Below are 21,912 nucleotides of genomic sequence, written 5' to 3' on the forward strand. Positions count from 1 at the left end.
CTCCCGGAAGTGCCCCTAGAGGCCTCTATGTATGTTAGATATAAATATATGTTTATTCAGCAATTTAATTCAATTGGGTTTGACAAATAAAATGATTTATTTCAGAAGTTACCTGTTCTATATGTGTTCACAGTTCGTCCCTTTGATGTCGAAAAATTCAAATCGTCGATTAGGTGAATATTAATATCAAATATGTTAATTTGAAAAAAGGTTTAAACAAGGACGAAACAGTTATACGTAGCGAAGCACAGATATATAAACCCATTTAGAAAAATATTAAGAAAAGTTAAATAAATGGACATGCGAAGTAAGTTATATAGTAGATATGTCTCTTTATAAACTTTACTAGTTACTTCACTTTAAGAAAATAGCCCAAAACCACCCTGAGACATTTATAAAGCTTTCCTGAAAAGTATAAACAATTCGGACCAGCAGTTTTCGAAATCTTAAGCCTCAGACAGAAAAACCTTACTACTTTATATTATGGTACTACGTCAAACACTAGATACGTCAAACAGTAGATGCGACAAACGCTAGACAGACAAACAATAGATACGTCAAACGCTAGACAGACAAACAATAGATGCGTCAAACCAGGGTTGTCGAATTGGGCACTTTTTTTGATATTGGGCGGCCCAATTGCCCAAAAGGGTTTTAGGCGGGTTTTGGGCGCCCAAAAGTGGTTTTAGGCACACTTTTTGGGCAAATGTCGTAAAAAGCATTTAAAAAGGATATAAAATAGCCTAAAACCATACCTAGACTTATTATCAGAAATAAAATAGCCTAAAACCATCTCAGGACCTATAAAGGCTCCACTGGAAAGGAGAACCATATCGGTTCAGCAATTAGCGAAATCCTTCTCTAGATACAAAAAAAGCTTACTAAGGGAGAGGTCATTTTCTAGTAAATCCCGTAAAGGTGTGTGTTATAAGGCCTAAAAATAGTAGTAGAACGATAAGGTGCTCTATATATTTGTATTTCCTATTGAATAGAACAATAGGGAAGAAATTTTTTTTTTTTTTTTTTGATAACCGTACCTGGAATATCTGAAATTTCTATCAAACGCTTTGTTTGGCTCAAACTGACACAAATAAAAAAAAATATAATTATAATAAATCAACCTGTAAAGAATGACTTCTTCCTTTATTTAATGGTATAGATTGTTCTTAACCTTTACCTTGTACCTATAGAAAACATTATTATTATAATTATATTTTTTTTTATTTTTGTCAGTTTGAGCCAAACAAAGCGTTTGATAGAAATTTCGTATTTTTTTTAGATAATCCAGGTACGGTTATCAAAAAAAAAAAAAAAATTTCCCTATTGTTCTATTCAATAGGGAATACATATATCTAGAGCACCTTATCGTTCTACTACTATTTTTAGGCCTTATAACACACACCTTTACGGGATTTACTAGAAAATGACCTCTCCCTTTATATAGTTAACTAGCGGCTACGGCCCTAGAGGCCTCTAGGGGCACTTGAGGGGAGAGTCAAATTTGATAATCCAACTTTATTATTATATTAGATTTAAAAAGTAAAAGTAAAAAAAAAATGGGGGGGGGAGGAATAATTTTTTTTTTTTTTTGGGGGGGGGGTAGGGTTTCCTCCCCCCCCATTTTTATTTTTAGTTTAAAAAAAAACTTTTTAAAGTTTTTGGGGGAGTGTAATTTTTTTCTAGGGGCGATTTCTCTTAGGAGGGTGGTGGTACCCTCCCCCAAAATAGTTATAAACCTTCCCAGAACCTATGAGAAGCTACCCTGTTAAGGAGAACCCGATCGGTTCAGCGGTTAGCGAGATCCTTCGGTACAAACACACAGACACACAAACAAAAAGACACACATCCTGTTACTTTAGTATAAGGATATCACCCAAAAAATAGGCCCGCCCCCCCCCCCTCTTTTTTAATCCCCTCCCCTTTTTCTCTCCCCCTAAAAGGGGGGTGCCTAAGACTGCCCAAAAGTACCTTATATTGGGCGGCCCAAAACCGCCCGCCCAAAACTGCCCGCCCAAAAGCGCCCGCCCAAAATGACAACCCTGCGTCAAACACTAGACTACGACAAACAGTAGAATTTTCAAATTCGCGACAAACAGTAGAATTTTTTAAAGTGCGACAAACACTAGAAGCGACATACGCTAGAATTTAAAATTTGAAAAATATTCATAAGTTTTTTTGTTAATTAATACTAAAGGGGGGAGGCGGATGTGCCACATTTTGAAACCAAAAGTAAAACGCGCATGACCTCAGCCTATAAAAGAGTTACAGCTATAAAATTCGGCACAGCAGTTGCTTTTGTGGAGAACAATATGGAACTGTGAAGAAACGGCGGCGGAACCGCCGTTTCTCGCCGATTTTTTTTTGTCTTTTTCTGCCATAATAGACAATCTACAGTCATCTGAGCAAACTTTTTTTTATAAAAATTTCCCTTATATTTTTACTTGACACTTAAAAGATTTTACACTTGCAATTTTGCAAGTGTCACGTGAAAATATAAGGGGAATTTTTATGAGAGAAAAAGTTTTTTTGCAGATGATAGAGAACTGTCTAATTTGGCAAAAAAAGGCATACAAAAATTTCGGCGGGTAACGACGGTTTTCGGCGGGAGCGGTGGTTCCACCGCCGTTACTTCACAGTTCCATATTGTTCTTCGCAAAAGCAACTGCTGTGCCTAATTTTAAAGCTGTAACTCTTTTATGGGCTGAGATCATGCACGTTTTACTATTGGTTTCAAAAAGTGGCACATCCGCCTCCCCCCTTTATACCTATTACTATCATTGGAGGGATCTAAAGGGATAAGATAATGGCCGAAAAATTCATGTACATCCCCTATAGCGTAAAATTAGTGGTTGAAACGTTTGAACACTTTGAACTTATTAAACCAACCAATCAAAATTCATTAAAGTACCAAAAGTTGGTTAGCCAACGAATAAGAAAACTTTCTTCTAAAACTTTCGACCCACTCCCCCCCAACCCCATTTTTATTTTAGTATTTTTTAAAAAATAATTTTTTTTGGGGTGGGGGGTAATATTATTTTCTAGGGACGAAATATCTTGGGATGGTGCTAGTACCCTCCCCCAAAATAGGTTTAAACCTTCCCGGGACCTACCCTGTTCAGGAGAACCCGATTGGTTCAGCGGTTAGCGAGATCCTTTGGTATAGACAAACAACCATCCTTTTACTTTATTATAAGGATTAATTCTAGCGTTTGTCGTATCTATTGTTTGTCCCCTTTAGAAAAAATCTAGCGTTTGTCATATTCTAGTGTTTGTCGCATTCTAGCGTTTGTCGTATCTAGCATATGTCGTGTCTAGGGTTTGTCTGTCTACTGTTTGTCTGTCTAGCGTTTGTCGCATCTACTGTTTGACGTATCTAGGGTTTGACGTAGTACCAAGTAAAAGGATCAAAATTATTCAGGGAAAAATTCGACATTGAGGACTCCTTGTTGATTATATATGATGTGGAATACCATCACGCCTTGCAGAATTTTAATATGACAGGTAAATATGACAAACATACGACGAAAAAATGTAATGTGAAGAAATTAATAATATTTATAAACTGTACTGGTACCCAAAGTTAAATAAAGTTTAGCTAAAAAATTTGGGTACCTCTATTGAATTCTTGTTTATTGGTTCCAAGCTACAAGTGTCCAAACTTTTCCACCAATAAATTAATTTTGCAGAAGGGGAATTTAGTTAATCATCATTGGGAATGTTTCTTAATAATTAATATAATTAAAAAACCACTCTTTACTAGTTAAGAAATTCTTTTGTGTATTGTAATGACGTAAATAAGGATTCTTTTAAGTTTGGGAACAATAAAACCCTTTCTTTTTGTTGTCAACAAGAATTTAATTCTGCAGTTTATATAAACAAACCTTCTTCTGACGTTACCTCACAATGTTTCGCAGATTTTTTTTTGTAAATGAAAAAATGCATTTATTTCAGCAAGGAATTTAAACAATTTTTGAATATATTTTTTTTCATTCTTGATCTCTTTTAAATAATAATGTCAGCACTTGGGCTGGAACTTTTCGAATCAATCAAATAATCAAACCCTTGACAGTCAGAAGGTTATTGGTTCGAATCTCGGCTCAACACAGCGCCATACCTACAGACAGCGTGTCGGAGCCGTTTAATTTTGATGCGGCTCCGGCTCCTACCTTAAAATAAATATATAAATTTTTGTTTATTTTTGAATTTGATAAAATAAAATAAATAATATAAAATATTTTGCTTTTATTTGATTAAAGCTATATAAAAGTAGAAGGATGTGTGTCTATGTGTTAAGTAACAATAGTTTTTCAGTTTATTATATGGAAATAGACCGTTGCCAAATTATAATATTACTTTAAAAAATCATTTTTAGCTAATCTGGAGCCGGAGATGTTTTTAACGAAAATACGGCTCCGGCTCCACCTAAAATGTTGCTGCTCCCGGATCCGAAACGCTGCCTACAGATTATTAAAAATGGTTCCTACTACTGCTATGTCAGACAAATGTTGTGCAATCTCAGAATTAGTTGTCTGTTCGGTGTTACTTAACCTTATACCCAGGGTGAATAATGAAGTGAGATTTTCCCCCATATCTTTAACAAGGTAATTGAAAAGTAAACTCATCTATTTAAATATTTAGATTGGAAAGGAAGAGTAATAGTTAGTAGCCCTGTTGACTCAAATACACAAATTCCAGAAGGTTCTATAAAGAAGTTCGGTAGAATATTCCAGGTTTTTAATTTTTACATTAAATCTTTACCCTTAAGAAGTGAAGATAAGATATACAACAACAGAATATTATATTATGCATAAAGGTCTTTCGGTAATTCTCACGTTTTAAACATTTTATCTCTTGCCAATTTTTTTTTCACCCATTGATATGTACACCATTTGCATTTTTCTCACTGTATTACTTAATTCTTAAAAACCAATTGTATCTTTTTTGTTATCTATTAAACCTCCTTTAACTAGATTTACAAAAAAATGAAAGTAATAAAAGTATGCTTAGTCCAATAAAAGAAAGTTTTCTTTTCTCTAAAACTATTAGATAAAGCCGTTCTTATTTCCTAAGTGTTTGATATATATAATTCCATATATAAAAGAAATGGCACGACTTTCTGTCTGTACATTGATATCTCGATAACCGCACTAAACTTATATGTTCCAGGATAAATCGCTCCTGGAAAAAATAAGCTCCCTCACCAAGTTTCACTTAACCCCCTCCTCTCATTTGCCTCCAGAGGCGTAACCGCTAGTTATAGAATATTTCTATTTTAGGTTTCAAAGTTTGAGGAGTTAAAATCCTGTAAAGTTGTTTATGTATCCACTGAAGATAAGGACTCATTAAAACTCAATAATTTTATGTTCAGGAATTGTTATGATTATTTATACATATTATTCTGTAAAAAGTAATTTTTAAACAACCTTTTTTTAAAATTAAATGTAACTTATCTATTTTAACTTGATATCCCCTTGCCTAAGACTAAGAAGTGAAACATGCCTACAAGAGGGTGTAGGGGTGATAACACCCTCAAGATTCTTTTAACTGGGGTGGTTACACTCTCAACGCCAAGGTTAGGTCAAGTTAATTAAATACTGAAGGGCAGAGGGCTTTAGTCAAAGTTTTTATTATTATCTTTTTTTTTACAAAATATTAAATAGAATAAAAATAATCAACCAAAAAATCTTGCAGTTTTTGTGGGAATGACTTTTTCGTGTATAACAGAGAAGGGCTTAATTTGGCCACCAGATCTGTTCAAAAGTTGTTGATGAAAAGATATTTCCTCATTGAAAAAACAAAGGTTAGTAACATTTTAAATGGTCATTTAGATATACATATGCATGTGAAATAGGCAGGTTTTAGACTATTTGTGTGCAAACAGCAAAGGTAAGTAAGTTCTATTCCCCATTCAATTTTAACTATAAAGAGTGATCATAAGGAGGGACAAGACGACGAGATGGCCGATAAATTGATGTACATTGTCATTGATAATAAACAAAACTACCCCTTCTGCTTTAAATTAAAAACATATGTTGAAAAGTCTTGGCACTGACAAACAAACTAATCAGTATTAAAGAAATAGGCCCAAAGCTTTTAAGCCAACAAATGATAAAACATGTGTATAAAATAGGGTTGGGCCGGATATCTGGCCAACGTTCGATATCCGGCAATTTACCGGATATCCGGCCGGATAACCGCATATCCGGTGTCAAAAATCAGCCGGATATCATGTAACCGGATAGTTTTAATATCCGGTATCCGGCCGGATATTGAAAATGATTGGATAACCGGCCAGACCGGATATCCGGCCCAACCCTAGTATAAAACTTAGGGCACCAGTTAAATTCACAGTCCAGGTTATCCAATCTTTGATTTATTTATAATATATTATATTTGTTAAATATAACTCTGAATAAAAGCAACGTTTCTAAATTATGCATTACAAAATTTTGTAAGTTTTGGACAACTTTCAGATTTACGAAATTTTATGCATTATATAATTGTCTTAAAATTGTTTAAATGAACGTTTTTAAAAAAATAGACTGAAAAATCACAAAATAAAAATTATAAGAATAGAAAGGAAAAACGATTTTTTTTTGGTTGTTATACCTTATTTTTTAAAGACCTTCAAGTACGATTTTTTATTTATTTGAATTTCCTTTTTTCTCTTCGTGGTTTGGAACAGATGTGAGACTTAAATTTAGAATAATGATACAACCTTATATTAATATATACCTTCGATAATTTCAGCTTTATTGAGGAAACACCAAGGAATTTTTATTTTTCTAATGCGACTTGCACTGTTTCTTTGAATGGGGCTCAATGCAGCGTCTATTTTATGCAGGGGTCTTTAGGGATAAGACAATGGATGAAAATTTGATGTACCAATTATACCAGTGCAGTGTAAATGACAGTCCAATATCGCCTTCCTCCCTGATTTATCGGGCCATGGGATAATGAATCTACAGGAAAAACAATATTTTGGTTTCCATGTGCAGCAGCATTTAAGTCTGGAATGCAGTTACCAAAAATTCATTTTGTCCCTTTATTTGAATTAAAAGTTATCTTTAGACACAATTGGTCCTTGTTTAATACGATTCGTGTTAAAATGCAGTTGTTAGAAAAGATTTTTAATAGATTTAACGAGTTCGTTTTGTTAAAATGATTTAAACTTATCAAACACCTTTAAGTTTCTCTCAATTTCAGCATATAAATAAACATTAAACAAATTCAATTTAACTACAGCATTGTTATTTGTTACTGAATGAAACAAATTTTCTTCATGTGCCTTATCCGTCTATTTTTATGCAACATTTTATTCATTGTACTTAAAATGAAGGAAAAAAGACCCAAGCAAAGGGGAAATTGTTGAGGAATGTAAAAAAAATAATTGTGAAAGACAAAACTTACATGAGTACACCGAAGACAGTGTGGCCCATGAAACTCGTACATTAAATACAGGAAGAATCATATATTAGATTTAAGTTACTACTTTTAGGGAATCATCTATATCCTTTCTTGATTATGTATTAGACTATATAAGTTTGAAGGAATTTTAATTAATATAATAGATTTGAAATCTGCATAAAATTTTAAGGGTTTTTTATTAAATTCGTTTTTTATTTAATTCTTTATTTAACGGCGCAAATACGATTTAAGTTAATTTATTTTGACCAATAGGAAAGCTAGATTGAAACCTACCCGCGCTCTAATTGGTTGAATGATGTACGACACTTAAGCTTCTCCAATCAGAGCGCAGATAGTTTTCAATCCACCAATCACAGATGTCAAAATTAATTAACTTAAATCGTATTTGCGCCTTTAAATAAAGAATTATATAAAAAACGAATTTTATAAAAAAAACCTTAAAATTTTATGCAGATTTCAAATCTATTATATTAATTAAAATTCCTTCAAACTTATATAGTCTATTATGTATTTAATATTTTCAAAATAGCGTTGTTGGCTGACAAACAGGACGAGTTTCAAGTAGTTTTATCATTGCTCCGGGGAATCCTCACAAGAAATTGATTATACTAGTAGGGTTAAGAGTAGCTATGCTGCTATTGAAAATTGGGATCGTGGAAAGAAAACGAAGTAGCGGGCTTTCGTCGTATTTTCACAGTAGCTTTTTATAAGTTATTTTAGGTTAGGTTAGGTAAATGTTAATGATTGCCCCATATGGTTAGGAAATAGGCCGAGTAGGGTTAGAGCCCTTATCAGGGTCTAGAAATAGGAGAGAAGCTACTGTGAAAAAAACGACAAAACCCGCTACTTCGTTTTCTTTCCATGATCCGAAAATTGTCATCATCATCATCAGACGCATCTCTCTTTTTGACTGTGAAGGCCAGAGAATACGGACACCTTGTTCCTCCATGAATTCCTGCTGTCTTTGGCAAGTTTCTCAGCTTCTCCCCATGTTAATTCCAAATTAAAGAGGTCCTTTTCAGTGCTCCGCCTCCAGGTCATTTTTGGTTGTCCCCGATTACGTTTACCAGTGGTGGGGTTCCATTTTAAGCACTTTTTTGGAAACCTATTTTGTTCCATTCTGAGCACATGTCCTAGCCACCTTAGTCTTTTATATTTCACTTCTGCTTCAATACTATTGCACTTGGTCTTAGCATACAGCTCAAGGTTTGATATTTTGTTTGGCCAGAATATTTTGCAAATTCTTCTTAGGCAGCTATTGTGAAATGCATTAAGTTGATTTGTTTCGGTTTTCACAGTTCTCCAGCATTCCGCTCCATAGAGAAGAACTGATTTCACATTACTGTTGTAAAGTCTGATTTTTGTTTTCAGAGCAAGTTTCTTTGAATTCCAAACGTTGTGTAGACTGTTGAAAGCAACCCTAGCCTTATCAATCCTGGTTTTAATATCAGCTTTTGAGCCATTTTCACTGCTGATAACACTCCCCAGATAGGTGAATTTGTTGCTTTGTTTCAATTGTTCACCATTTATTGTTATAGTTTGATTAGGGTTTGTAGGTATATTCATAATTTCAGTCTTCTTGACATTAACAAAGAGCCCGACCTGTCCTGCATATTTGACTAGTCTATCTGTCTTAGCTTGTAGATGTTTAATTGTTTCTGAAATCAGTGCCAGGTCATCAGCAAAGTCCAGATCTTCTAGGTGTCCTAGTATGCCCAGCTGGAGACCACGTTTTTTGTCCTCTGTGGTTTTCTTTATCACCCAGTCAATGACCAATATAAATAGAATAGGTGATAAAATGCATCCCTGTCTAACTCCAGTGCTTATTTTAAAGAAATCAGATGTCTTATTGTTTCCAACTGAAACACAGGCTTGGAAGTTGTCATAAAATTTAGTTATCATAATTATCATCTTTTCTGGTATACCATAACTTCTTAGTATTTTCCAGAGTGTTTGTCTGTGTATGGAGTCAAAGGCCTTAGAGAAATCAACAAAATTTACGTGAAGTGGCTTGTTAAATTCAACACATTGTTCAATAACTGTCCTAAGGGTGAAAATTTGGTCAACACAGCCCCTTCCAGCACGGAATCCAGCTTGTTCTTCTCTCAGTTTATTGTCAATTTTCTCATCAATTCTGTTTAAAATAACTTTACATAGGACCTTGCTTGGGATAGAAAGCAGCATAATTCCTCTCCAATTATCACAATTGTTCAAATCTCCCTTCTTAGGTAGTTTTATGATTATACCTTTAGACCAGTCCGTTGGTATCTTTTCTTGCCTCCAAATTTTATTAAAAAGATCAGTTAGAGTCCTAGCAGAAAGATCTATGTCTGCCTTAAGCATTTCGGCAGTTATCAAGTCAGGTCCTGGTGCTTTGTCATTCTTTAGGCTATGTATAGCAGCTTTAACTTCTTGAATAGTTGGTGGTCTTATATCTATGTCTATTTCATGTCCTGGTTCTGGTTCAGCAGTAATTTCTGGTTCAGGTCTGTTCAACACTTCTTCAAAATGTGATTTCCACCTTTCAGCAATTTCTTTTTCTGTAGTGAGTAATTTACCATCTTTAGCCTTGATAGTTTCACCACTCTTTTTGCTATATTTGCCACTTAATTGCTTGGTTATGTTGTATACTGTTTTCATGTTACCAAAGTCAGCTGCTCTCTGGGCCTTTTCAGCCAGGTTGTCAATGTAATCTCTCTTGTCTTTCCTTGTGCACTTTTTGACTTCTTTGTCTTTAGCAGTATATTCAGCTTTTAAATTGCTCATGTCAGCCAAATGTTGAGCATTATGGATTTTGTTTTTGAGCTTCTTTCTCTCTTCTATTTTGATCCATGTTTCTTCAGAGATCCAGTCCTTTTTCTCTGGTTTCTTGTGTCCTAGGATTTCCTTAGCAGTAGATTGAAAGTTTTCTTTAATTGAAGTCCATGTGATCTCAGTCTCGTCATTTAGGTCCTCTAAGACTTGAAATCTATTTCTGAGTTTTAAGACAAATTCATTCTTTATCACAGGGTCCTTTAATCTTGAAGAATCATATTGTCTACCAATCTCACTCTTTTTATCAGGGCCAGTACGCTTCAGCTTTAATTTAATCTTACTGACAACTAGTTCATGGTCACTAAATATGTCGGCTCCTCTATAGCTCCTACAGTCTTGCATTGAATTGACCCATTTTCTATTGATCATAATGTGGTCAATCATGTTTCTTGTTTGTCCATCAGGTGTTGTCCAGGTATATTTGTGAATGTTTTTGTGTTGGAATAATGTACCTCCTACAACCATATCATTATTTAAACAGAATTCAAGTAAAAGTTCTCCATTTTCATTTCTTGTACCTATGCCAAAGTGTCCCATTGCATTCTCCACTCCAGTCCTGTCAGTTCCTACTTTAGCATTCATATCTCCAAGAACTAGGCACATGTCATGTTTGGGTACTGAGTTTCTGATTGATTGCAGTTGATCATAAAACTCTTGTTTTACTTCTCCATCTTTGTCATTTGTTGGGGCATAGCATTGGATAATGGTCAACTTGCAGTGCCTTGATTGGAATCTAGCCTTAATTATTCTGTCTGATATAGGTTTCCAGTCTATTAGTGAATTGACATGTCGTTTTTGAATAATTATAGCAACACCATACATATGTTGGCTTTCATGACCAGAATAAAGTATTAGGTGGCCATCTTTGGTTGTAGTTTGTCCTTGTCCTGTCCATCTACATTCTGCAATCCCAAGTATTCCAATATTGTAACTTGTCATTTCTTTAACTACTTGGGCTGTTTTAGTTGACTCATACATTGTTCTAACATTCCAGGTTCCTATCTTACAGCTTTGCTTAGAACTTATTGGTCCTGTCATCAAGTTGATAGCTTCCTTTCGGATTTCACCATCATCTTTCATATTCTCAGTAAACTGAGCATCAGTTCCAACGGTTCTTGTTTCATGCACACCTCTGGCTGTGTGAAAGCCATTAGTGTTTGAGGTTCTGTGGGTGTTTTCGCTAACTGTGGAGATTTTTACAGGTAGGATAGTTAGTCCTACGCAAACCTTCCATATCCCTGGAAGGAAGGGTGACTGGTAAGGGGAGGGACGTCAATATCCCCCAGTACTTCAAGAAGTACCTCCTGCCCTAATCCGAAAATTGTAGGTTTTTTTATTCTATAGATTCAAGTAATGATGCTTAGTAAGTTACAGGATATTTCTAAAAGATTATCCTATCTACGTAAATAGCAAAAGTTTCATCAGCCACACTAAAAAAGTTGTGACTGTATTAGCCGGCCCCATGCGGCCGCTGCGCGGTCATAGAAAGCTGACATTAATTTGACATATTTAGTATTTCCTCAATATAGCTTAAAGATTTCATTTGTTTTTGTTAGTGCATTTGTCTCGTAATTTGAAAACCTAATCAGAAATATTAGCAGATACAGTTATTTAACGTATATTAAACAGCTTTACGCGGATAGTAAAATGAAAGATTAATCCCAGTTTTGTTGGCCTTCGAAGGCCCGGGCCAACAAATCTGGTATTTAATTTTATTATCTTATTCATGGGAAATTGTCTTAAATACGATACGATACATGATTTTTCAGTGTGGCTTAGGACTAACTATAATTCAATTTTTATCAATCGGTTTCAATCCATACGAGACAGAAAACTATTTTCTGTATTGTATGAACAACAACTACACAAGTACACATGTATTTAACAGATGTATGTCTAAATAAGTCTGAAAGCTAAAAGCACATGGCTTATAGATTTTTAAATTCCCTAATAAGTATTTTGAACACTAATTAAGCTTACTAAAGGATTCATTTATTGAGTTAATGCAATTTAAATTACATGTATGTATAAAAAAAGGGACATAATTTGCATAATACGCGATCGAATCCCGTAAAGTTTACTGTTTACTAGGTTTGGAAACACTCTTTACAGCTTTAAAATCCATTTATAGCCCCCTTAATTATTAGGATATATTTTCGTCATATTATCGATTTGTTGGGATTTTATCCATTACTTAACATCAAACGTTTTGTAAAGTCTTTAAAAATATTGTGAATAATTTGAATTACGATTTTTAGGTTAATTAAAATTTATCTTAATACTTATTTTAGTATTTATACGAAGCATTATTTATTTTTAAAACATTTCTTAAATATAAGAAAGACTTGAAAGACTTAAATAAAAGAAAATGGAGAACTTTTACTTGAATTCTGTTTAAATAATGATATGGTTGTAGGAGGTACATTATTCCAACACAAAAACATAATAATGAATCTACAGGAAAAACAATATTTTGGTTTCCATGTGCAGCAGCATTTAAGTCTGGAATGCAGTTACCAAAAATTCATTTTGTCCCTTTATTTGAATTAAAAGTTATCTTTAGACACAATTGGTCCTTGTTTAATACGATTCGTGTTAAAATGCAGTTGTTAGAAAAGATTTTTAATAGATTTAACGAGTTCGTTTTGTTAAAATGATTTAAACTTATCAAACACCTTTAAGTTTCTCTCAATTTCAGCATATAAATAAACATTAAACAAATTCAATTTAACTACAGCATTGTTATTTGTTACTTAAGTTTAACTTTATGTAAATTTATATAAGATTTCTGAAGAAATTTTTTTTTAATACACCAATATCTGGTAATTTTGCCGGATATCCGGTAATTTGGCCGGATAACCGGATATTTGCCGGATATCCGGCGTTGGCCGGATATCCGGCCGGTTACCGGATATCCGGCGTTTGAAATCAGCCGGATATCTGGTATCCGGTATCCGGCCAAAAAAGTATCCGGCCCAACCCTACTTAATATGTATATTAACTTAAACTATTATGCAACAACTTTCAACTTGTAAATCCAGGGTGTCGGAGCCGTATAATTTTGACGCGGCTCCGGCCCCTACCTTAAAATTAATATATCAATTTTTTTCATTATTGAATTTGATAAAATAAAATATGTAAATAATATAAAATATTTTGCTTTTATTTGATTAAAGCTATATAAAAGTAGAAGGATGTGTGTCTATTTGTTAAGTAACAATAGTTTTTCAGTTTATTATATGGAAATAGACCGTTGCTAAATTATAATATTACTTTAAAAATTCATTTTAGCTAATCCGGAGCCGTTTTTAACGAAAAATACGGCTCCGGCTCCACCAAAAATGTTGCTGCTCCCGGCTCAGGCTCCGAAACACTGTGTAAATCTATTTATTTTTTTGAGGTTGGCCTTTCAAGGACGTCTATTTTAAAGAGAGCGGCTTCTCTTTAAGTAGACTTAAATTTGACCTGCAAAGGCAGAATGATGAAGATAGTATTTTACTTTATCCCATCTGCTGTAAGTAAAGCCATTAATAAAAGAAACATTGCAGACAATAATTTCTACTTGATTGATAATTGTAGTAAATAATTTAAAATCAAACTACATTGCGATGCTTTTTACTAGAATTTTAAAAGTAATTCTAGGAAATAACCCTTTGATTGTACAACCTTTATCTGAAAGTCTTTACTGTATTTAATGAGAATAACCCTTTTTAAAAGCTGATATATATCTTTCTTTTGATATTGCAGCGCTACGTATGCACGAATTTATACTTGGTTATTTTCTTCCTTATTACATAATACTAAAGTATATGTAACAGGAACTAGGTTATATATTGACAGATTCATGTAAAAAGCAAGCTTTCTCAAATATTTTTTTAAATAAATGAAATCCGGTTCTTTTTACATAAGATATTTTTAAAAGTTTAAACATGACTATTTTAGGAGTTTATAAAAGTGCTGTGCATATAAGATGATAAAACTTTTAAGATATCTTTTAGATATTTCTATTACGGATTAGCAAGCATTTAAAAGGGGGGAGGCGGATGTGCCACTTTTTGAAACCAAAACCAAAAGTCAACAAAGGAACTCATCTAAAAAAAGAGTTACAGGTCTGAGATTTTGCATGGCAGTTGCTTTATAGGGGTACAATATGGAACTGTGAAGAATCGGCGGCGCAACCGCCGAAAACCGGCGTTTCCCGCCGAATTTTTTTTTGCCTTTTCTCGGCGGTTTTCGGCGGTTGCGCCGCCGTTTCTTTACAGTTCCATATTGTACCCCTATTTAGCAACTGCCATGCAAAATCTCAGACCTGTAACTCTTTTTTTAGTTGAGTTTCTTTGACTTTTAGTTTTGGTTTCAAAAAGTGGCACATCCGCCTCCCCCCTTTAGTTTTGCCCTTTCATGCATTACTTTTTGAGGGTTTTGAAATTTTACTCGGCTTCTAGTTTTATGTGTTATTGAAATGTCTAGATTCATTGAATCATTTTGTTATTCAATTACTAGAATCTTTCTTATATTTAAAAAAGCTTTATAAAAAATCATAGACTTTTCAGTAAAAATAACTATATAAATTCTAACATGTAACTATTTCAGTATTTAGGATTTAATGATAAATTATAATTGGTTCTTTCCCGCCAATTGCCTGTCGAACACTAAAACTCCCCCATAGTAAGATGGAGAAAAGTATATTTTTTCCAACGCCCAATCCTTGTTTGGGCCGTAATCTTGCAAGGCCTTTACTTGCGGTACTTTTACCCTTTAGGACTACCCAGTAGCTTTTGTAACTTTTAATCTGACTAAAAGTAAAACACATGACAAACTATCCACCATTAAAAAATACCTGGGGTGGGTGGTCTGTGCTAACAAGGCTCTTTGAGGGAAAGCACCTGTAAATCTTATCTATTATTTACAGGATGCAGAAAGAATAGGAATTCTGGTTGGAACACTGGGTGTCGCAAATTTTAATGACGTCATGGCAAGATTAAGGTATGTAAAAACATGGATATTTTCTCTTTTTTTTAAGCGGAGTAACTTTCTAGAAAACGCCATATGGAATATGGATGTCTCAGTTTTATTGTCTTCAGGGATAAAACAAGTGATGATAAATTGACTTATATCTTCAATAAATTACCCCTTGTTTAGATTAAAATTATTGGTGTTGTAAAAGTTTGGATATGCTATTTTGTACCAACTATTCCAAGATTTTTAAAAAGTCCTAAAAGTTTGATAATAGTATAAATAATAGTCCAAGATCCTCTCCATCCCTGTAAAAAATCATGAATTAGTTTTTGTAGGTTTATTTTTAATTTCAGGGAACAGATTAAAAAATGCGGGAAGAAAAGTTACACTTTCTTGGTTGGTAAACTAAATCCCCACAAATTGGCCAACTTTCCAGGTAAATAAAGTCTTCTTACAATACACTAATAGTTACATAAATAGACAAAATGTCAGATAGTTGAAAAGATTGATAGATTTCTTAAGAAAAAAAAACAACTTTAGGGTGCGGGGTGTTTTTGACAGATATAATGATCTATAACTCTTTTTAATTTTAAGGCATATTTATACTATTTTTCGCAGGCATGGGGGTAGAGGGTTTTATCATCTATTTTCTCATTTCTTTATTCTTTCCGAATACATGGGGTGAAAATAAGCAGAATAAATAATAGACTGATTAAACAAACAGTGAGATTGACAGATTATAGGATTGGTTGGCGAATAAATATAATTGAACATTAGACATCTATAATACAAATTAGTACGATGTCTGTCCGTCTGTCTGTCTGAAGCTTAAGATCTCAGTAACCACTGAACCGATTGGGCTCTACTCTTCAGGGAATATACCTACTGGTTCTGTGATGGTTTTAAGCCAATTTCTTGGGGGGTGGGACACCCAAAAAAAAAATTCTTTTTAATTTTAAATTTTAATAACACAATAGGTTGATCAAACCTCTTGGGGCGAAGCCGCTAGTATTATTGTGTTTTGTAAAAAGATAGGTAGATAACTTAGTTTTTTTGTTTTGTAAAAACACTCTTAATTCCAGAGGTAGAAGTTTTTGTACTTGTGGCTTGTCCAGAAACTTCTTTTCCTGATTCTTCGGTAAGTGCTTTTTTCCTTAGAATTTATATTTATATACTAAATCTTGTACTAAACAGTAAAATATGTAATATATTTGGAACAGATTTCCATCAAAGAATTCTCAAGAGGTTGCCATTATTTACAAAGACCTTGATACAACAACAAATAATATTCTGATTTTAACTTTTTTCTACCTTTCATTTAGTTTTTTTGGATCACATTACTTGTAGATGCAGCGCTGCACTTACAAGTAACATGTTTAACTTTGCTGCATCGTACCTACAAGTAACATTTTAAAGGGAGATAAAAAAAAAAAGGAGATATGCAGACAATGTTAGTTATATTTTTATTGAAAATAAGCTTATAGTCATTTCTAAAGAACTTCAAAACCCCAAACAACTTCCTTCATCTTAAACCAAATTAAACCAGAACCTTCTTACAAAGTTATTTGGATAAATACATGTGTATTTATTTAATAATATTTTTGCATATATTCAAAACCATTACTAATAAATGTTTAGCTAACGAATTAATCTTAATTGTTTCTATTTATAATATCATATTAGTATCTCTATAGGGAATGGAGGGGGGATATTGCTGCATCTACAAATAACATGTATGAGTTTGCTGCACCTACAAGTAACATGTGATAAGCGCTGCATCTACCAGTAACATGATCCGTTTTTTTTTTACTTTTATATTTATATCCCTGAAAATCTGCCAGTGGGGCATAACTGTGCATCCGCTTGTTGTCATGTAGGTGATTGGTTCGAATTTCAGCTTAACATTGGATCATAACTAAAGTCGTTAATAGTTATTTCTTTCATCGTATTATAAACGGCTTTCCGCGGATATAGAATGTAATTGTACAATTAAAAGATTAAAACTAGTTTTTTTAGCCCCGAGATGCCGAAGGCACGGGCTAAAAAAACTGGTTTTAATGTTATGATTGTACATTTCTATATTTGTAGAAAACTGGATATAATACAATGATAGACATAGTTTTTTCGTATGGATGACAACCGGTTTCTATCCACCGGATTCGAATGAATACGAGAAAAATAGTTCATATACTTGCAATGCTATTTCAGATATGCCACTTAAATAGTCAAAGTAGGGGTCAATGTCTTGGCTCAAAAAATGCGCAAATACTATTACACTTGACTGATAGGACTTTCAAAGAAAGGCAGGGGTGTATATTCTACATGGGATCCCCTGCTCAGGGGGGGGGGGGGGAATAAAAAATAAGTGGTTGGAGGGGAAAAAATGTAAAAATTAAGAAAACTGAAAACATTTTTTCCATTTCCCCCCGTCCTTGGTGAAAAAAACTTTTAAAAAGGTGTGATTGGAGGGATAAAATAAATAAAATATGGAGTTCTTTAAATATTTTTCCATTTTCCCCCTACTTGGTGAGAAAAAACTAGGGGGGGAAGAAAAATAAAAAATTTTGTAGCAGGGGAAAAAAAATAAATCTTGTGCAGAATATACACCCCTGAAGAAAGGTTGTGTAATCTAAAGAGTTGGTTGTTTGTTGAACGCATAATTACGCAATATGCAGTACAGAGATACACCAAAATTAGACATGATGGTGTAGGTATCCCTTCCCCAAAATAGGTTTACACTTTCCAAACACGTGACAAGTGGTGTCTAAGAGACAAACTAATATCTCAATAATAGGGTAGCATTGTTTCCTTATACTAAGGACAAAGGACGACACATTTATGAACATTTTAATTTTCCCTTTTTCTATATCAAAGTTATTGGTGAAAAGTAATGGTTACAATACTTATTTTTAGGACTTCTTTCAAAGTGTTGTTACGCCCTATGAATTGGAAGTTGCTCTAAATGGTTCCAGAGAATGGGGTTCTCAATATATCACAGATTTCAGGTGAAGTAAATACTCTTAATGTTAGTCATGTGGAAGTGGGGAGCGGCATTTTTCACCATCTTTGTTCAGTTTACCTGCCCTTAGAATTGGATAGAAGGAAATCCTAATTATTATTTGTACTTTTAATTGTGAGAATTAAGAAAACCACGATAAATCCGCGTATTATTGCGTAATGCGGATTTTGCGATTTTCTATCTAAATTGGAAACCACCACAAAATCAATCTTTTAATCAAACAATCTAAAATTAGTTGCGTTAATCTTAATTTTTCTAATGATAAGACGTACACAAAAACAACTTATAAGCCTTCAGAATAAAGTTAACAAGCTGACAATTAAGAATTAGATCTACTCATTTATGGAGCGTTCAGAGAGATTTCCTGTCTAATGTCCTTTTGTAGTCAATGAATTTTACTATAAGCTCAGAGTTCCATTCCTTGAATTGCTCATTGATTCTTTTTTTTCAGAGATTTACTTCCTGGTGGAGATGGTTATGTTGAAGATACAAGTTCTAAAGAAGATAATGAGGATGATTCTCCTGATATTTCACTTGTTACTGGCAGAGTTAGAACAGGTGGACAAGGTAAAGATTGCTTGACGAGTAATTATGGGATAGTTTGTTTTATGATTTATTAGCAAATATCTTTATAGTATAAACAGTCATCAGATGATAATATAAAAAACTAGCTGCTTCTCTCCTATTCTCTAGGGGCTTTGCCCCAAGAGGTATAATTACATCTTCTATTACCTACCCAGCAGAAAAATTACGAATTGATCGTAAATTTTCGCACCTACCCAGACGGACGGACGGACATCATTCTACTTTGTATAATAAATTAAAGAACATTTAAAGTAACTTTTTCTTTTGTATAACTCATTGAACTGCAAATTACACTGGTACCCAAAGCTTCAGAAACACGTTCTCGTATAGGTTGGCTTAAAAGCTTTATTTAAAGGATTGTTGGCAGGAGTTGCAGAGGAAGGCACCAGTGGAGCGGGTAATATTGCGGGAGCAGGTAGAACAGGGGTATTTGGGGCCAGGATTCGGGTGGATGTCGCCAGAGAGGATGAGGGGAGGGGGGGGAGGGATGTTGGAGGGTTGGAGTTGAAAGGCCTCCAAGGCCTCCAGAGCTGACAGGGGCTGACTTAAAAGCCTATTAGGCCAGCCCCTTGGTGGAAACCCGGACAGGGTGAATGGTCAAGCAGGTGTGTTTGATGCAGGTTTGCCCAGGGACTTCTTCTCCATCTCCCCGGATAGGACCACTCCGGAAAAGCTTGCATCCTCGGTCCTTAAAGGATTGTCAATTAATAGTTCATTGTTTTATCACTTAAAATCCATATGATTTTTAGGTACTGTCGGTGAAGGGGAAGGAGAACTAATGGTTATAAATGATAGAACAGTGAGTCAACTTCATGTTGGAGGTGGTGGCGAGTACCTTGCATCCAGGTATAGTTAGTATTCATACTTTGTCAGGCATCTTGTAAATTCTACAGCATGACCCTCGAAAAAGTATTTTTAAGCATCTGCAGCCCTTATTTCTTAATGAATTATTAAAAAATGCATATGTCCTTGTTCTCCATAGTATTCCACGTAAGTAGATATAAAAATATTTTTTTTACCTCCATTAACACCGGAGATTTTTAGAGCTAAAGTTTTGAAAAAGTGACTGAGAAAAAGAATTTTTTTTTGTTTCTCTTATTTTTTGGATGGTTATATTATGTTTTTCTGGCAACTGAATAATGAGACACAAAGAAAAACAAGTTAACTAAATATTTCTTTTTTATTCCACCAAAAAATATAAATTTTTAATGGCAAAAAATACTACTGAATGAATTGATTATTTGCAAATTTTAGGTTATTTATTAACCCTTATTTATAGAAAAGGATTAATTATGACAGTTGCTCCGCCTACTTTTCTGACATCTCAATAATTTAATAGGGGGTAAATTAAGCTTTTTAGACTAAAAAATCATTATGTTTATTTTTATTTTCTTTATAACTTTTTTGTTATTAAAGTTAGGATGGTGAAACAAAAACAATTTTCCTGCTATATTCATAGAGATTTATTTGGTTTTTTAATCTTAAACAATTTTGCCTAATAAGTAAGTTTTTCAAAATATCATTAAACTAAAAAGACTCAAAAAATATGTGTAAAAAAATGCTTTTTACTCAAAAACTAAATTTTTTATTTCATTTTTGTATAAAGTTTCTGCTAGTAACAAAAATAAAAGGATTTCTAGCTTAATTTTGCTAAAAAAAAGTCGTTTCATGTTAAAAGTTACTTTTTCCTCAGTCACTTTTTCAAAACTTCAGCACTAAAAATCTCCGGTGTTAATGGAGGTAAAAAAAATATTTTTACATCTACTTACGTGGAATACTATAGAGAACAAGGACATATGCATTTTTTAATAATTCATTGAGAAATAAGGGCTGCAGATGCTTAAAAATACTTTTTCGAGGGTCATGCTGTATACATTTTTTTGTTATCTTTGAGATGGAGGTTTCTTAATAGATTTCACAGTGCTTTAATTCAAAGTGACTTTTGAGCACTGACACACACCACCCTCTTATTTTTAAAATACATTTAAAGAAAGCCTTATTCTATTTGATTTGGGTGGGTTGGATCACGATTTATTGGATAACTTTTTTCCCGTATCGCTTCTAAACAGATTAATATCCGATGGATTAGAAACGGTTCTCAGCCTTACTGAAAAATTATGTCTAGCATCGTATTATATCCAGTTTTCTACGAACATAAAATGTACAATCATAAGAATATTAAAACCAGTTTTTGTAGCACGTGCCTTCGGCATTTCGAGGCTAAAAGCCTGTTTTTAATCTTGTAATTGTATATTTTTATATCCGCGGAAAACTGTTTGTAATACGAGAGTTTTTATAAAGGGGGCTAGGATTTATGTATCAATCATTGCTCATCCACCTATAAAATTCATATAGGGCTTTTAAGTAATGGAGAATTTTTTTTGCAATTATTGGACTGACCCATATTTAACCCTGTCCCCCTTTCCTAGGAGCTGGTCTGGTCTTGAACAGAAACTGGGTGAAACTAGTATAGAACCACTGGTACATGGTAGAACTGGTATTGCACAAGGATATCAAGGTGAGGGGGAGGCATAGCAAGCAGTTTGAGAAAAGAGGGAAACAAGTTAGGATATACTAGAAATGTTTTCTCATCACGGTTCTGAACCAGATTTAATCCAGCAGTAGGTACTGAATCTGGTTCGCAGCCCTAATGGAAAAATATTTTTTTTTGTTTACATGATTTACATTGTGATACTGCTTTTATTTTCTTTATTTATCTAATATCTTGGATATGTATTATGCATTCTTATAAGAACGACTTAAGTCTCACCCAAATTATTTAATATTTTATAGAATCCTTTAGATGTTATTTTTTCCATGGTTCTCTGAAACTTGAGTACATTCTTCATGTGTATATTTGATGTCTCATAATTTCTATAAATTAATTTGGAACAAAAATCACGAAACCTATACGTGATTTTCAGTTGTTGTTTGGGGGCAACACTTGGCAGAATTGACAACCTTTTTATTTGCTCCCAAATATTATTTTAGAGTTATTTAGCTTGTTGGCTATACCTTATTTCTGGTTCTTAATATAAATAAAGTGTACCTGATATTTTTTTACTGAATAAATTTTGTATGATCTTGTAACAAGAAACTATTTTATT

At 33.6% G+C, this 21,912-nt stretch overlaps 2 protein-coding genes across 2 annotated transcripts in view; one reads left to right on the forward strand and one right to left on the reverse strand.

Moving 5' to 3' along the window:
* The window catches only part of Dph2 (Diphthamide biosynthesis 2), a 26,230-nt gene extending 4,328 nt beyond the window's left edge, over positions 1-21,902 (forward strand). The window contains exons 5-16 of the mRNA XM_080146486.1: positions 106-173; positions 3,419-3,501; positions 4,639-4,730; positions 5,277-5,365; positions 5,689-5,800; positions 15,155-15,228; positions 15,555-15,637; positions 16,284-16,339; positions 18,115-18,206; positions 18,672-18,787; positions 19,555-19,651; positions 21,235-21,902. Of these exons, the coding sequence (XP_080002612.1) occupies positions 106-173; positions 3,419-3,501; positions 4,639-4,730; positions 5,277-5,365; positions 5,689-5,800; positions 15,155-15,228; positions 15,555-15,637; positions 16,284-16,339; positions 18,115-18,206; positions 18,672-18,787; positions 19,555-19,651; positions 21,235-21,340 (1,068 nt within the window). The 3' untranslated portion in view covers positions 21,341-21,902. The remainder of the gene's footprint in view (positions 1-105; positions 174-3,418; positions 3,502-4,638; positions 4,731-5,276; positions 5,366-5,688; positions 5,801-15,154; positions 15,229-15,554; positions 15,638-16,283; positions 16,340-18,114; positions 18,207-18,671; positions 18,788-19,554; positions 19,652-21,234) is intronic.
* Positions 1-21,912, reverse strand: part of l(1)G0004 (RNA-binding protein pno1) — a 185,813-nt gene that overhangs the window by 69,167 nt on the left and 94,734 nt on the right. The gene's annotated exons all lie outside the window — the stretch shown is intronic.

The sequence above is a fragment of the Acartia tonsa genome, chromosome 13, assembly GCF_053477335.1.
Source record: "Acartia tonsa isolate MP-2025a chromosome 13, ASM5347733v1, whole genome shotgun sequence".
Taxonomy (NCBI): Eukaryota; Metazoa; Arthropoda; class Copepoda; order Calanoida; family Acartiidae; genus Acartia; species Acartia tonsa.